The 15,782-nt window shown below is 39.7% G+C and overlaps 2 protein-coding genes across 4 annotated transcripts; one reads left to right on the forward strand and one right to left on the reverse strand.

Moving 5' to 3' along the window:
• Positions 1-801: 801 nt before the first annotated feature.
• On the forward strand, positions 802-9,899 carry LOC129584855 (ALK tyrosine kinase receptor-like). Of its 2 annotated transcripts, XM_055477224.1 has the most exons (29): positions 802-1,991; positions 2,575-2,800; positions 2,901-3,064; positions 3,337-3,468; positions 3,558-3,679; positions 3,979-4,149; positions 4,239-4,411; positions 4,482-4,537; positions 4,744-4,779; positions 4,846-4,905; positions 5,037-5,214; positions 5,328-5,677; positions 5,752-5,898; positions 6,035-6,067; positions 6,280-6,392; positions 6,517-6,604; positions 6,703-6,801; positions 6,900-7,133; positions 7,227-7,294; positions 7,522-7,716; positions 7,821-7,912; positions 7,979-8,071; positions 8,193-8,294; positions 8,367-8,391; positions 8,608-8,684; positions 8,802-8,837; positions 9,019-9,212; positions 9,498-9,531; positions 9,602-9,899. In XM_055477224.1, the coding sequence occupies exons 1-29, from the start codon at positions 1,751-1,753 to the stop codon at positions 9,660-9,662; spliced, it is 3,600 nt and encodes a 1,199-aa protein (XP_055333199.1). In that variant the 5' UTR covers positions 802-1,750; the 3' UTR covers positions 9,663-9,899. The 2 variants fall into 2 exon arrangements, with proteins under 2 accessions (XP_055333199.1, XP_055333200.1); XM_055477225.1 differs by lacking the exons at positions 802-1,991; positions 2,575-2,800; positions 2,901-3,064 and adding an exon at positions 3,068-3,176.
• A 61-nt stretch (positions 9,900-9,960) lies between these two features.
• Positions 9,961-14,400, reverse strand: LOC129585009 (pleckstrin homology-like domain family B member 1). Of its 2 annotated transcripts, none has more exons than XM_055477496.1 (4): positions 13,998-14,400; positions 13,179-13,400; positions 10,619-10,839; positions 9,961-10,509 (listed from the first exon to the last, which is right to left on the reverse strand). In XM_055477496.1, the coding sequence occupies exons 2-4, from the start codon at positions 13,311-13,313 to the stop codon at positions 10,308-10,310; spliced, it is 558 nt and encodes a 185-aa protein (XP_055333471.1). In that variant the 5' UTR covers positions 13,314-13,400; positions 13,998-14,400; the 3' UTR covers positions 9,961-10,307. The 2 variants fall into 2 exon arrangements, with proteins under 2 accessions (XP_055333471.1, XP_055333470.1); XM_055477495.1 differs by having other exon boundaries at positions 13,179-13,403; positions 13,998-14,398.
• Positions 14,401-15,782: the final 1,382 nt, after the last annotated feature.

Here is a 15,782-nt window from a genome sequence, read left to right on the forward strand (position 1 = left end):
TCCTTCAAAATATTGTTAAACGGAATTATTACGTGTTACGGTGCAGTGACGGCCACCGGCTGACGCTAATGGGTAATGACTGAAAGTGCGAGCCAGTTGTCAGCTCCGCCCTAGAGCGCTTTGAATTTTTACAGTTACCGGTGCAGTTATAAGTATCTGTATCTCTAGGGTAGCTGTCATAATTATGAATAATTTTGTATGCCCATGAATGGAAATTAAAAGCACAATTACTCACAGTTTAGTACAAAATTAATAAAATGATGGTAAAAAAGAACTCCATTTTATGATATCTGTCGGTTCGCAGTTCAAACTGGCATAAGTTTTGTGCTAATGTCGATTTGCATTATTTATGAGTCGGAAATTATGACTACTTATAGGCTATAGCGATTACAGTACTAAAACCTTAAGGAAAGATGGTAAATTTCGGATTTTCGCATCTCAGATGTTGTACTGGGTACAAACTGAATACATCTGCCAGTGCCAAGTGAATTACAGACGGCATTGTATAAAGGACTCCCACTTGAAAATGGCGCTAGCGCGGTTCAAGGATATCGAGGGACGACCCCGACAATACCGCATCGACAACTGGATAAACAGCCATTTTTTGTCACTTTGATAACATGACCAGTGCTCGCTCAATATATCGAGACTGGCGGAGCGAAACCGCGTACAGTATAATTAGATTACTATAATTTAGCAGACCTTGTTCTTAAAGAACACACGATACGCTTGTAACTCTCCGCACCAGTGACGACGGAAAGAAAATTAATATTAGCAGGAAAAAAGGGATAAACCAGCACCGCGCAGTAATACGATTGTTTTCCCAGACACCACTTCCGTGGTATCGTCTAATCCTGCACTGTCGTTAAAATTCCTGACATACAAATCTTTGTTGATAACGCCGACACATACCGAATGTGGACATTTGATGTGTTCTGTAAAAGACGATCGCGATCGTTTACAAGTTAATGCGTTTTTCCGCGGCTGCAGCATCACAACGCTGCACCGTAAAGCCGCCCTGGCAGCTGTACTTCCGTTGATTCACCCCTGCACCGAGATCCGTACATTGACAGATTCTGTCAAGCATTCAGGGTTTGTGAGTGGCTAATTAAGCAGGCTATCTGCTGACTGACATCTTTGTGAAAACATACATACATTCAGGATCTGCACTGGCAAGGGAAAGGTACTTATCACCCGGGCGATTTGATGTAGTGCACAACAGCGGCTGTGGTTTTCTATGGGGCACAAATCAGTTTATTGATTGTGGGAGCTGTTATTTATCCTTAATGTCACCGCTGTCGACGTTTACCATATAACGTGCCATTGTTGGTCGGCTTTGAATGGGCTTTTACTGGATGGATAAAAACTTCCATCCGATCGCATTTACAGCGTCTTTTGAATATGTCCAGATCGCAAAATTCACAAAAAAGCCGGGTACGTGAAATTCAGTGCACCGATCAAAAACTGGGAAGTTGGAATATCATGATCGTTTCCTGTGCCGGCTGTTATTAGCATTGCCGGTTGTTTTTGATGCGATCGCTGTGATCTTGTGCAAGCCGAATTATGCCGGTCTTAAATTCACAGTCACTTCTCACTTGTAAAGGAACACGTGTACGACTGATCCAGAGATTTGACCAATTAATGCGAATCTGAGTGTCGGTCGGAAGCGTGACTTTGTGATCATCTTGGTCTGTAATTATTTTTACATGACATTACCTGAAAAATAGCTTTCGCTTATAATGCAGCAGACATGCCGCCGATAATTTTGTTTATTTGGGTGTTGTGTATATACGCAAATAATCCAGACGCGGCTGCAGTCACGGTGGAAAGGAGATGTTCTTTTGATGGGAATGCTACCTGTTTTATGTGGAATTTTAAACATAATTTATCCTTATCTGTGGATGTGCTTAACTTTGACGACCAGATCTCATCCGGTGTAAAGCAGATTTCCGACGGACATTTGTCGGCTCAAAATCTCAAAACTGAAACAGGTAAGCCATGTATCTGATAGTGCTCCGTACCTAGTATCTGCAATCTTATTCTAAAATGTAAAAGTAGCAATGCTGTTGATGATTACAGATGCTGCAAATTTTTAATATGGAATATGTGCATACATAATTGTTTGGTTTGCAGGAAAAATTAAATTGTCAGTTTTAAATAATCACTTACTGAGTCGCCTACGAGTAGTAATTTGGCTTTTTTATGGATTTGTGTTTGCAATTTTGAGAGCAATTACATTAGTAGTGATTGATGGTTTTGGCAACCAAATTGAAACAGCTTTCATGCGCACGAAAACTTCGGTATCGATGGCCATTAATCTGCAATTGTGATAACTTTCTTTCGGCACTTCGATACTCTTGATACCCTCAATTTACTACTTTGCTCACTTGGGCAGCAAAGACCACTCTTATGTTCTCCTCAAACATAAATGAAATTAATTAGGAGGATCTTGTATCAGTGCAAATAAGCTTGATCACACTTGCATTCATACGTCATAATGTTTCTTTATTGTTTCAGAAACCATACCTTATACACTTCCATAGAAAGTTGCAAGATATAATAATTTTTTTGTAGGAAAAGTGTTGGTAGCAAAATGTCCCACATCCGAATTCATAGCACCGATCATGGTGGAAAGCGTATTAATAAATTCCACATCCAGCAGTTGCGCTTTCACGTTTGATTTAATTGTATTTGATCATGGTTTACTGGAGACCTTCGAAGTAGTTCTCCGGAAAGCGCACCCCAGCCGGGATCAAATTTTGTGGTCAGTGGCCGATGAAGCCAAGACTGTTGTCAACAAGTCAGTAAGAAATTTTAGCCGGGATTCTTTTTTTAACTTATTGTGAGGCGTGCCGTAGTGTGTATATATCTAGTAAACACACAATCATATCGTTATCCAGGTGGCAACATTATCGACTAGCGTTGGGAACCGTGACCGAAACCTATCAGCTAATTCTGGAGATAATGTGCGTCAATACATCTCCGAATCTTTCACGTGCTAAACAGCATGACTGGAAACCGCTGCTGGCGTTGGATAATTTGAGTTTCGATTACTGTTTCCCAGGTAGGGGTATCCACTTCCGGTGGTGACCTTTTTTGCAAATACCCATGAGACCGGCTGTTTATTTTACCATTATTCTAGCACTCGCCTGCATACTTCGCTAGTGTTTCAATATGTAATTCTTTCAGAAAACAACTTTTTGAAATATTAATGTTTTCATTCGAATACCTTCTGCATCTTATGCTAGTACGCACATGTTTCAATAAGGACTCATTTCCCGTGAAAAATAATCGATTTTTGATTTGCTGTTTTTTATCTCTTTGTTTTCCCCGCAGAGCCCATGCGCAATAACTCGTGTGCGGAAGGCCAAATCGCTTGTGTGCCGCTGCAGTCGTGCCTTGATACTGATGCCGTTTGTGATTACATTAATGACTGTCCCAATGCATCCGATGAAGCGAGCATCTGCGGTATGGATACTGTATAATAATAATTGGCCTCGCAACTATCCGAAATGTACGAGTACTCCCACTGGTCGCCTAATTATCTCTACTTGCAGAGTCATTTCCACAGGGAAGCCGCTGCAATTTTGAATTAGATTTTTGTCACTGGTATCAGGCCGATGCTAAAAACGGTCATCCAGTATGGGGACGGGAAGAAGCCGGAAATAGCACGCTTCTGGTAAGATCGGGCAACATCCGCTAAATCTAATTCTGTTAATTGCGAGCGGCACCTATTAAACCTATTTTTGCTAGAAAAAACTTTTAAGATTCTTGTCGAGCATGATATCAGGATAGGCAACTTTACTGTAATATATTAGGAAAAGCATACGAGTACTGCAATAGAATTAGAGAGAATACTGCATATGTAACGATTTCAGATTTTCAAACAGGCGATATATTTGGCGTTGGGGTTGATCATGAGGATTGTTGTTTACTGCTAAGCCTTTCGATCAATTTTTCAAATTATTTTTCTTTCAGGGGTTTGTTGGCTACGAAAATTTGGTCGACCATACAACTGGAACCCGCCGTGGTCGCTTCCTTTATCTGCATATTTTTCCCACTCATCAACAGGAAGCCATATCCGAATTTCGAAGTCCGGTCTTCCCGGCATTTCCTCAAGGATACAATGATTCAAGAAATTCTTGCAAGGTCAGAACATTGTTTCTATTTTTGTTTACATCCGACGATGCCCAAAACAGAAGCAATCGTAAATCCGTAAAGCCATTTTGTAAATCTAGGTTCGATTTTATTACATGGCCACCGGTGTGATGGACAACGGAATTTTTTTAACAGTGAATTATTTCAAATCGTCATCACTACAGCATGAAATAGTATGGAAGTATCGTTCTCGCAATGTTCCTCGGAGCGGCTGGATTCGCGCTAATGTTCCACTGCGCAATTTGCATTCTCCGTACGTATCTGTATTTGTTGTACGCACTGCGAGTATTCAACAGTATCTATTTTTGATGTGTTATTTACAGATATTTTCTACGATTTTGGGGCATACCTGGACAAAGAACCGGCAACTTTCTAATTGGTAAATCATTGCTACACTTTCAATATAAGAACTGAAGGCTTCTTTCTGGCATTTAGTTACCACGAAAATTTTTTATTCGAAGGAAGTTAAGCCAAAAATTTCTTGGGTACAGCAATATTATGCTCCAGCCGTACTTCGTACAGTCACTGTAGTCTACAGGCACTGATATCCAATCAAGCGTAATCTGACCAACTGGTTGTTTTCAGACGACATTTCGCTCAGCTCACCTTGCTTTTCAGCTGGTAAATTGCACGAAAATTCTCAAAATGTTTGTAAGCCGCAATTCGGTAATTCTGACCTTTTCACAGACGCACAAGAGAAAACACCCATGGGAAATAATAACGACGACCCCTTTGACCTACATTTCGGTAAGTCCCTGACGTATTTTGGGTAATCGCTGGAATTAATTATCGCAAGGGGACAATATTTTTCTTTATATCGCCTAATATGGGCATAACAGTGGTACGTCTATGACTGTTGTTTGTCATAATTTTATTAGAGACATCGTTTACGATCACAACGTGTGGACGAAGTGGCCCGCGTGGACCAGGATTACATGACTGCACTGGTCAATACGCTGCATTAAACCAACCAATAGATTTTGTCCCGTCAGATAACACTCATAACAGTACCACGGGGGTTCAACGCTGGCGAGTTCCCATCACGAGCATATACAAGTATAACCTTTTAATATTTAATCAAAGGTTTACTGTACCTTTCATCTGCTCTGGCTCATAATATTGATACTATTCAATCATAACTGTATAAGAAAATGTTATTTGGTAAACAGTATCTCGGCTGCTGGAGCTAACGGAGGCGGCCACAATGGATGTCCCGCTAATACAGCATCCTCATTGATTTCTTTACGAACTGGAGAAGAGTTGTTGTTTCTGGTCGGACAAGAAGGAGAATCATGCACGGCAAAAATTTCGTCGAATCGCTCTCTGTGTCGCACAGGTGGCGGAGGCGGTGGCACCTTAGTTTTTAAATTGGATGAAGGAACTGGACACGCGATACCTCTGATAGCAGCCGGCGGTGGAGGTGGGAGTAGCTCGGTGGAAACAGAACGGAAATGCGTAGGGCGAACGGTCCAAATACGATCAGCAGATCTGAACGTGGCAGCCGCAACAATGCTTCCCGGTTTGTCATTTTACTTTTATTTATTGGAGAAAACCGTGGAAAGTAATTTGATACATTTTCCCATGGCAATTCAGGTCAGGGAGGAAGTGTGGTCAGATTGTTTGGTAACCAGTCCGAAATCAAAGGACTTCGCGTGGAAGGTGCCACCGGAAGCCGGTACTGCGCAGAAGCGCACCTTGTGATGGCTGCCGGTGGTTACGGAGGAGGCGGCGCGGGATGTGGTAAGTTAAATGTCATGTTTAAGTTCACGGGGGCAGAAAAAATGTATTACATCTATTTTCCGTAATCATTTTAAGCTGATGGTGCACCTTTATTTGGAAAGTTATACGACAAAACTCACATTTATATACATGGTAGAGTCTTTCGGTGGAGGAGGAGGCGGCTACGAAGGTAAAGTATCTGACACAAAATTTAATGAAACTATCATCTGGATGCATAACATTGCTATGAAAACCCATTCATTCTTTGTTTCGTTGGAGATTTGTAAACTTGATTATTGTGTCAATATGTAAACAGTGATTCATTGGACTAAACCTGATTTAGTTATCGAATTTCGTAATAGTCCGCAACTTTGTTTAATTCGAATTCTAAATTTGGTTCAGGTGGACGACCTGGAACCGATCACGAACCAGCAGAAGCAGGAACGTCCGCCGTTAACCTTGATTATGCATTAGCGTTCAGTTTCTGGCCATCAAGCGACTCTCTGGGTGGACGGGTAATATTTTGCGCTGAATGACAATGTGGAAGATTCTTAATCGCTGAATCTGGCGACATCGTCTTTGCATGTGATTGACAAGATGTATTGTACTGCATTCTTACAATTCCCTTATGTTTTGCAGGTTACAATAACTATGGTTTGCAATTGCTCCGTTCCTTGCCGCATTCGCAAGGGATCAGCCGAACTATACTGCCCGATGCATAATGAGGGTAACATGTTTTTTCCTACCTTCTGTCCTTCTTCACATAACAGGAAATAAAAATACAGGAAGCAATAATTGAAATACTTGTAAATTTACCATTGCCAGGCTCGCAGAACTCACTGTCACAAACGGATTCGCTAATCCTCTTAATTGTCCTGGGAGTATTATTTTTCGTAGGAACTGTGATTGGGACTTCAGTTTGCTGTAAGTGCAGCTGATTAAGCAGTCAGCTTCATCGCTCATCTAGCTTTATGAAATGATATGCGCAGTGTACAGAATTCTATTTTTTGTTTTTTCTTCAGTGTATTTTGGACTTCGAAAGAGCTCGGCCAAGCGCATCCATCGGAAATCTCGGATTTGGTCATGTGTGTCTGGTTCACCGGAAGTTAATGCAGATCCGACCCTTCTGCAACGACTGAATAATCATAATAATATTGAGCTTAATCAGTTGTATGGAATTAATGCCGTACATGGATATGGTGACCTTAAGGAAATACCGAAAAAGACCATTCAGCTCAAGCAATCGATCGGACAAGGTGGAATTCAAATGATTTTTGTCTAATTACAGCTGCTCGGATTAGTATACAGCCATGTAATCGATTACATGTTTGTCCCCGTTTTGCTGTCAGGTGCCTTTGGAATTGTCTATCAAGGACTGATGAAAACCGATACCGGACTAATATCCGTGGCTGTGAAAGTATGTGGTGAATGCGCACGAGGTGTTTCGTTTTTATATAATCGGAATAAAAATATTTCATTCAAAACTTATTATGTGTAAAAGTAAATATTTTGAATAGTAATACATTAGTAGGAAATATTTTTGTGTTTATGACAGTTACACTGAAACAGAAAACTATTGTTTCATTTCGGGCGCCGGTATCGTTGAAGGTCTATAAAATTACGCTAAGCTAACTCATTATTTAGTCGTTGCCAACACATGCAAACCCAGATGCCGAAACGGACTTCGCGGCTGAAGCGCTGATCGTCAGTCGTTTCCATCATCCCAACATTGTCCAATGTTTCGGCGTCAGCTTTGCTCAAAACCCGAAGTACATCATCCTGGAATTGTTGTCTGGAGGAGATGTGCGCTCATTCCTCCGCAGTTATCGAAATTCAAAAGTATGTCACTTTTGGAAACAAGTAGCACTTTTGTATAATGCAGTATAAAATCTTTCAGCGGTTTTACCTCATAGATATTATTGTCACTTGTGCATATATTTCAGACTTGTACAGTTACTATGTTGGAACTATTGGAAATTTCTGCCGACATTGCCAAAGGTTGCCAATACTTGGAGCAACATCATTTTGTGCATAGGTGCGAGATTTAAGCTTGTTATGTGTCCAGTAGCGCAGCACTCTTTACCGTATCCAATGTTGTTAGGGATATAGCAGCAAGGAATTGTCTGCTGACAACAACCGAGCGCAGTCGAGTAGCAAAGGTTGCCGATTTCGGAATGGCAAGAGATGTCATCAGGTACGAAATTAGTATTTACAACATAGACTGTCATGATGTATGCCGCGTTAGATTACATGTACATAACCGGACTATGAACCAATAAGTTTTGCGTTATTAACAAAAATTTGTCCCACTATAGATCTGAATACTATCGCAGAAACACTCAGCTGCTTCTGCCGATTAAATGGATGCCACCGGAAGCGGTGGACGAAGGAATTTTCAGTTCGAAATCCGACATTTGGTAAAATTCTGTTGATTTTGAATTTGACTGCATTGTACTGCTTTAGAGTGTACAGTATATTATGTCATTCAGGGGATTCGGGGTGCTGCTCTGGGAGGTGAGATATGGATATCAAGATTCACAAATCTTTTTGTGCGAGTGTAATAAGAGTTTTATCTGGGTTTCAAAACACTCTGCACAATAATACGCGCCAATAACAATTGTGCTGGATTTATTTTCGCAAATAATCATGAAGATGAGCACTTATGCTGATACTTCGCATATTGACCACTCTTTTATTAAATCATTATGCGAACTTGTGCCGCTTGTACAGGTATTTTCTCTGGGATGTTCGCCGTATTCATCTATGAATAACGCTGAAGTGGTCAGCTACATACGAGCGGGAGGACGGTACATGAAAATTTGTAAAATTAAAATTCTATTTGTGTAACGAAAATACGTGAATTGTTTAGAAAAATAATATAACATCCACGGGTTTCTGGTTTTTATCGCTGCTCTTTTTTGCAGGCTAAACCTACCAAGTAGCCACTGTCCCCCTGAAATGTTAGTGCTTAGAAAATTGGTGTACTTGGACAAATTTTATGTGATAGATAGGGTAACCAAATGCACCTTTAACGGCATAGTTACGTGGGGGAATCTTTTAAAATTCATGACTAAAACTGGTGGTACGATACAGAGTATACATAAATTGTGCATATCGGTATGTAACTTTCCACTGTTGCAGATACGATCTTATGCAGGATTGCTGGCACAAAAATCCTGCAGATAGGAAAAGCTTTTCTTCCATTATCCGTAGTTTATTGGGATTTATGGGATTGACAAGCGTGATCTCCGCTCCAGTGCCGGATGTAGATGCTCCGCCGCTTCCGTTGCTTGAAATAAATTCAAGCAAAATGCCCGTCACGGACAATCCCTTATGTAAGTATCCAAAGAATATTTTGATGAGCATGAACAAGCTTACTTATCGCATATGTTACTTACAAGACATACATGACTTAGAGATATTTCAAACATTTATTAACGCACTCTCCTAAAACGAAGATTTGACTATTTGAATATTTTGATGTGACTTGCTAAATGAATACAAATAAAGAATAGTGTACTGCATTTAAACTTGTTCAGTGCTTCTTCGTATCACCAACAGACAGTTTAGTCTGTATATTGTACATGTAAGATGCTATGTACAAAAAGAATTTGTTGCAGGTCTTTCATCTACTCGTAGTATTTCCCTGGACCGGTAAGCAATACTCGTGCCTTGCACCAAAAAATAATAATTGCTAATAACTACAGCTTGGATCTAATTGCAGTAACAGCCATGATACTGACTGGCACAGCGGAACAAAATTGCTACCAAATCAGTCAAGCTAAGGCGTCGACTCTCCCAACGCTTAATTGAGCGTGTTTGGTGGCGCAGTAGGATTTCCATAGAAGCCGCTGGGATGTTTACATATGCAGATTTACTAATAATCAGTGCAAATGTGTGGTTTTAAAGAAACCCTTTTTTTCTGCTGTTGACATTGCCATCCTACTGGGTGTCAGGACAGTGTCTGAGAAATAGAATGCACTGTACAGTTGGAAAACAGTTTGGTATCCGAAATGAAAACCGTGGCGAAAATGAAATTTGCATAAAGTATGGTTTGGATTACAGTGTAGATTGTATACCACATCAAAGTAAAAGTAGTTTATTACAGATTGCAATTAAGAAACAGCGACTGCCAAGGTCTAACAGAACATCTTGCATTATGAAACAATAACATATTTTGTCAAACGCCGCACAAAACAGTGAAAACTGTCTGTTGTATTAAAGTGGAATAGAACATTTTCCGGTTCAGGAATCAACACTACAGAGCAGAACAAGCTGTGCACGATTTTTCGCCCAGTTTTTAAAATATGCAAATCGTGTTTTTTAAATGCTGACACCACGTTGATAACGCTATGTTTTTGGCCATATAAACTCCCAAAATATACACGGGGAACAATGTGCAGTCAGACAGCCGGCTGTGCGGTGCAGACTTATTTGTCTTTGTTGTCAATAACCAGCATAAGAAAATCCAGCCATATACGCAGAACTTCCGCTGTGGGCGCCATGAGGACGTAGCTCTTTTGTGTGGTTTTCAAGCAGAACTTGGGCTCTGATCTGGAGGAAGAGTCGGTGGAAACGCCCATAATGTGACGGAATGGGATAACCTGGGCGGAGCCGTGCTCTTTATTGGTCCTGCACGAGCAAGCATATTAGGTGGACAAACGTGGAAAAAACAGACAGCCGTTACGATGACGCAAAACGGCAATATACCACGCAGACAAATGTCAAGTATTGTGCTTACTTGTAGTAAATCAAAGTTCCGGCCCGCCAGTCGAGAACAAACCAGCGTCGGTTCCAGACTTTCCAGCGATGACTTAGCTTTTGTAAGTAGCCGCGAATCGTCGAATCCTCCACGCGGACATAGCTTTTTGACGCGTCCACATTGACACCCGTGGATTCCAGATAGCCGCGCAAATTGAACTCTGAACTATGGATGTGGGATAAGCTGACACGAGAGTGGTTCTGCAGAAAAATCACAAATGAATAAATATTGAAAATTTACCTGCTTGTAGTCCATAAAATTTAAAATATGCAGCCACATCAACAACGACAGCGTGGAAATTGAAAAGCGTTCAACAACTGAGCTACATTACTGATTCGTTAATTAAGAAAAATACCAAGCTGTTACTCATCGTAAACATAGGTACCTATGTAACTATCGCAAAGAAAAACATATAGAACTTTTGCGAAACAGCACTCTCAGCGGGACTATTCACCAGAGTAGTCGTACAGCAGCTGACAGTAATTTTACTGCACTTTACAACATTTATGCGACAAGTTAACAATTATTTGGTCTCACGTACGCAACGTAAAGTACAGTATAAAAACTTCATGCTCGTGAACGATATACACACACAGATGACAATTAGACAGTGCACCTACTACAACGAAGTCGCTATCGAATTTATCTGCAAAAACTGTGCATAACGAATACAGTACTAGATGGAAAAGAAAGTTATTGTTTATTATTAATAATATTAATAAGTTAATTATAAATGCATGAATTTAATCTGCAAGTCTTCGACTTAAGCTGTTTACTGAATGAGTGTGCTGGAGATAATTGCTTAATTTTTGTAGTACAATTGCAATGACGAGTGTGTCATCAGACATAATCGATCGATCAGCAAGAATATTTGATGTACACTGTAGAGAACTGCAGCTGGAGCCATTATCCGTGGTGTCTCCGCTTTAGTAAAAGGCGATCGGAAGTGTGGTGCCATCAAAAACCGATGATGCAATTTCGCCGTGTCCTCGTTTACATGGATTCGCCCAACATCTGATGCCGGCATCGAAACGGCAAACACACTTACGCGCGCCAGCGTCCAGAGACTCATTTATCAGCCAATCTTATCGTTTTAAAGGAAAGCACTTTTTTCTCGTTTAAGCTTTCACTCTTGTCGACATCATTAAGCTAATAATAATACCACAATCCTGGTCAAAAATGTTCGTGTATTAGACGATAACTCTTGTAAGCTAAACTAAATATAGATATTTCGAAAAAGCTTTGTAAGCAAACTAAATAAATATAGCGCATATAACTTTCCCTTACAAAAGTTGTCTGCAATTCCAGTATATGCCTACCCGTAATTTAAAACTTAAAGTACCTTTTCAGTTATAAGCGTACCGTAAAACTTGTCGAGGCCAAAATATTGCTACGTTTTTTAACTAAATAAACAAACATGAGCTTTGGTTTCAAATATGAATTGAACATAGTGTTGGCAACAAGTATTTTGAGTGAGCATAATGCCTAATGAACCAAAGTGTGAACCTAAACTGACCTTTCATACCACACAGTTGGTAACAGCAATCCGCGATATCGCCGTAAGAGTTTATAAGCTTATAAGTCGCTGCGAAGTTTAAACTAAAAAAGTGTAAGGAGTAAACTGATATTTCCGATTTATCCGGATCAGCGATCTAGTTACTTCTGCACGTTTGCTTTATGTTGCTGTAAAAGCGATAATCGTGCTGCATGTCACGACTTCCATCGACTATAATGCACATAAGCTACTCCTAAATGGCGTAAAACTATCAGCCTACAGAGTTTATTTTGTAGAACCTTCTGAGTGCTGCATCCACTGCTACATAAACGATTTAAACGATACAAATGTTGCTAGCTTTATAAAGCACCGAAAAGGTTGCGGCACTATTAAGCAGAGTTGTCTTGAAACTGACAATCCGATACGGAAATCTGAAAATTTTAGCACAAATTGTTGTCTTAGAAATTTCATTATATTGTTATTTTACATTTGCATTACAAGTATTTGGCTTTTCTTAAAGTAAAGTTATAACTAGAAGGATTCAGTATAATTACATGCACAGGCCTATGTACTAATATCCTATACTGCCATACGTACTTGCGAATATTAGTATAATTTCAGCCAACAACATGTAGATCTATATTTAGCAGATACGTTGTCAAACCAGAAAGCAGGTTATCATACAACTGATTTACTTATTGTACGTAACATTTTCTTATTGTAGTAACATACATAATTACCCTTCCTTCCAAAAATTATTTTTAACCTATTCCTAACCATAGCTCGCAGCGAACAATTTTTTATTTTATGTTCAAATCTACTGCGGATACCACAACAAAATAAATCATAAATAAATTATTATACGTAAGCAAACTTAAATTATGTAAGTATCGTGTTTTGCGTATCTGATTAATTTCTAGGTTAGCACTTAGCACTCTCACGCTGTACGAGGAAAAACTTTATCCGTATTTCATAGTATACGTTGACCTCGCACAACCAGTACGTTTACAGTACAAAGTTGTACAAATTCTATCGCTACAGTACCTTTGGGATGGCATGGACGTCGAGTGACGCTACACTTGATGAACGGGATCTGTCTTTGGATGCTGCATGGGTTAAATTGGCATTCTTCCGTGGCTTTTTCTCCTTTTTATCAAATTTCACAAACATAGTCGACATGATGAGAAGATTTTGGAATGATACAATATATTATAATGAATTACGGACTGATCCACAAGTTGATCAACGCCGGAAAATGCTGAGCACCTACTGAAATAAAGTGCTTATTGAACATGTAGTTTTGTATGGGATGCATAATCTGACACAAACGAAAAGGCTAATTCATGGAGCAAATTTCGGCAATTTTTTTACAGTGTAAATTAATCGATCTGTTGAATATCACATTTATGGTATATTGAAGTGAATCCACGAAATCTCAAACTCCTACGGTAGGTACTTGTAATTTACGCACAAGCAATTACTGAGATCAGTTAAACGGCAATTCCATCCCACTCTACGATATGGTAAACCCACCGGCTCCGATTAAAGAACATCAGCCGATTATTTTTCTGATGTTAGCGTAAATGATCGATCGATTTAGTCGCACCGATATTGATTGCACCGGCTAAATACGAGTGTACGAAATTATAGTTTAACAATTTTTATTATACTGATAAAATATGTATGTTCGATAATCTGTTAACAGTTACTACGAGTAAAAGTGCCACAGTTATGTGACAGTATTATAACTGGTAGAATTATGAATAGCATTAGTAACGTACTAACGTTATCGTTTCAGTTTTTCACTATGCATAGAACAATATACTGTAACTCACACTGGGTAAATTCCATTAGCCAACTTACCCAGTTTATTTTCAGGCAAATGAGTATCTTTTTAGATGTAAGACATCAGCCAAATATAGTTTCTTGGCAATGTCGCCGTCAAGAACCACCCGTCAAATGCATCTTCATAAAATGTTAATACCAACTTATAACAGAAGACATGTAATCACATTGAAAAATATTGCCGAGCTGTGTTTCGAACTTTGACTGCCTGGGAAAGGCTACTGTATCTTCTTCCGCCGGTAAAAAATGAAATCCTACAGAATATGGATTGGATACATAACGCAGAATGCGCGCGCGCGCCGCATCAGAAATGCCTCGTAACTCATAAAGCGAACCGGAAAGGAAGAAGAAAGCACAGAGAGCAGTTTGACATCTGCATGACAAGATGCGTTGTGCATTTGTATTTTTATATACGAACTACCCGAGCTTACGCGCTGTGCACCAGCATTACATAGCCGGCACGTCGTTCCGTGTGTACGGAATTCTATAGCGTTTCCCATAATTTCCCGCCCAATGGCGTTAACTTGCCGTATACGCTGTGCCTGTAGGGCCCAGTTGTTTTTCTTTGCCTTCCCGCAGCATACATCTATATACGTTTCAAAAGATGATCAAGAGAAAGCATCTTAATGGTATGGTAAGTTAGTCACGGATGAGGGCTGGATAAACATCCATGTTTGCGGTCATAACGGTGGCCGGTATAGACGAGTCGAGATGGAATAGTTGTGTCAGTTGTTGAAACGGAAGAATGCACCCGATCATCCCCCCATTGCAGTGTTTGTTGCATTTAACATCATTGATTCGCTGATCAAAAATGTTTTCTCTCAATTTAACGAAAGCGGAATACCCGTCCTATCCACAGCGTCAATGAGAAATAAATCCAAGCATTTCATTGATCAGCCTACTTGTTTGCATACAACCGAATACAAATATGCAACAGCAAATTTTACACATGACGTATCGCTTCTTTCAAAAGAAAGATCGAAATTCACTGACAAATCGCTAATGCATCCGCATATACCAGATCTATTGTTATTATATTGACTGCATATATTTTATTACCCGTTTTCTTAATCGCCACAATAATTTCTATCGTAGGCTGTAACTTTTAAGTTAGTATAAGTTTCGATGCGAAGTCGCATTCCAACAGCCTGAGACGTCAGCAAATTGTAAAATAAATTAAATTCTTAAAAATTTGGTGTTAGTGTTAAGGAAGCTCCGGGTTATGGTTCGTGCATGACGGACGATTAAGACAATCTACAGAAATTCCTGCAGACAATCCGTTTTGTCACAAAAAAATTACTGAGATGAAGACAAACGTGTAAGAGATTTCACGGCAGATTGTTTTCACATTAACCGTTGAAACGCTTTCACATTTTAAATATTGGCTACAAAAGAATGTGAAATAACTAATTACAGTACTACGAATATGGTATCACAGTTACTGGTAATTCAAAGCCAAAAATAGATAGTGCAAGGAAATTGTTGAATGTGCATTAACGTTTTTCTTTGCCGGATATTATTCCCGCTTCGAGAATAAAAGGAGTTTTTACAAGGCAATAGTGATCTATAATTTACTTGACTGGTTGTACTGACGACAAAGCATTTGAATAGGTCGATATCTGCCTGGTAAAAGGGCAAGTTTATAACAGTAAGAGCGCAAGGCGGTGCTGTCAAACTGGAATATTAAAATGTCTCCCAAGAGTATATTTAGTCCGGTATGGAGGATAAAAAATTCTTGGCAGACAATTCGATTGCGTGTGGCTTGTATTAGGCGATTGATTAGAACAGCCGTACCAACGACGG

This window comes from Paramacrobiotus metropolitanus, unplaced genomic scaffold, assembly GCF_019649055.1.
Source record: "Paramacrobiotus metropolitanus isolate TYO unplaced genomic scaffold, Prichtersi_v1.0 Parri_scaffold0000015, whole genome shotgun sequence".
NCBI lineage: Eukaryota > Metazoa > Tardigrada > Eutardigrada > Parachela > Macrobiotidae > Paramacrobiotus > Paramacrobiotus metropolitanus.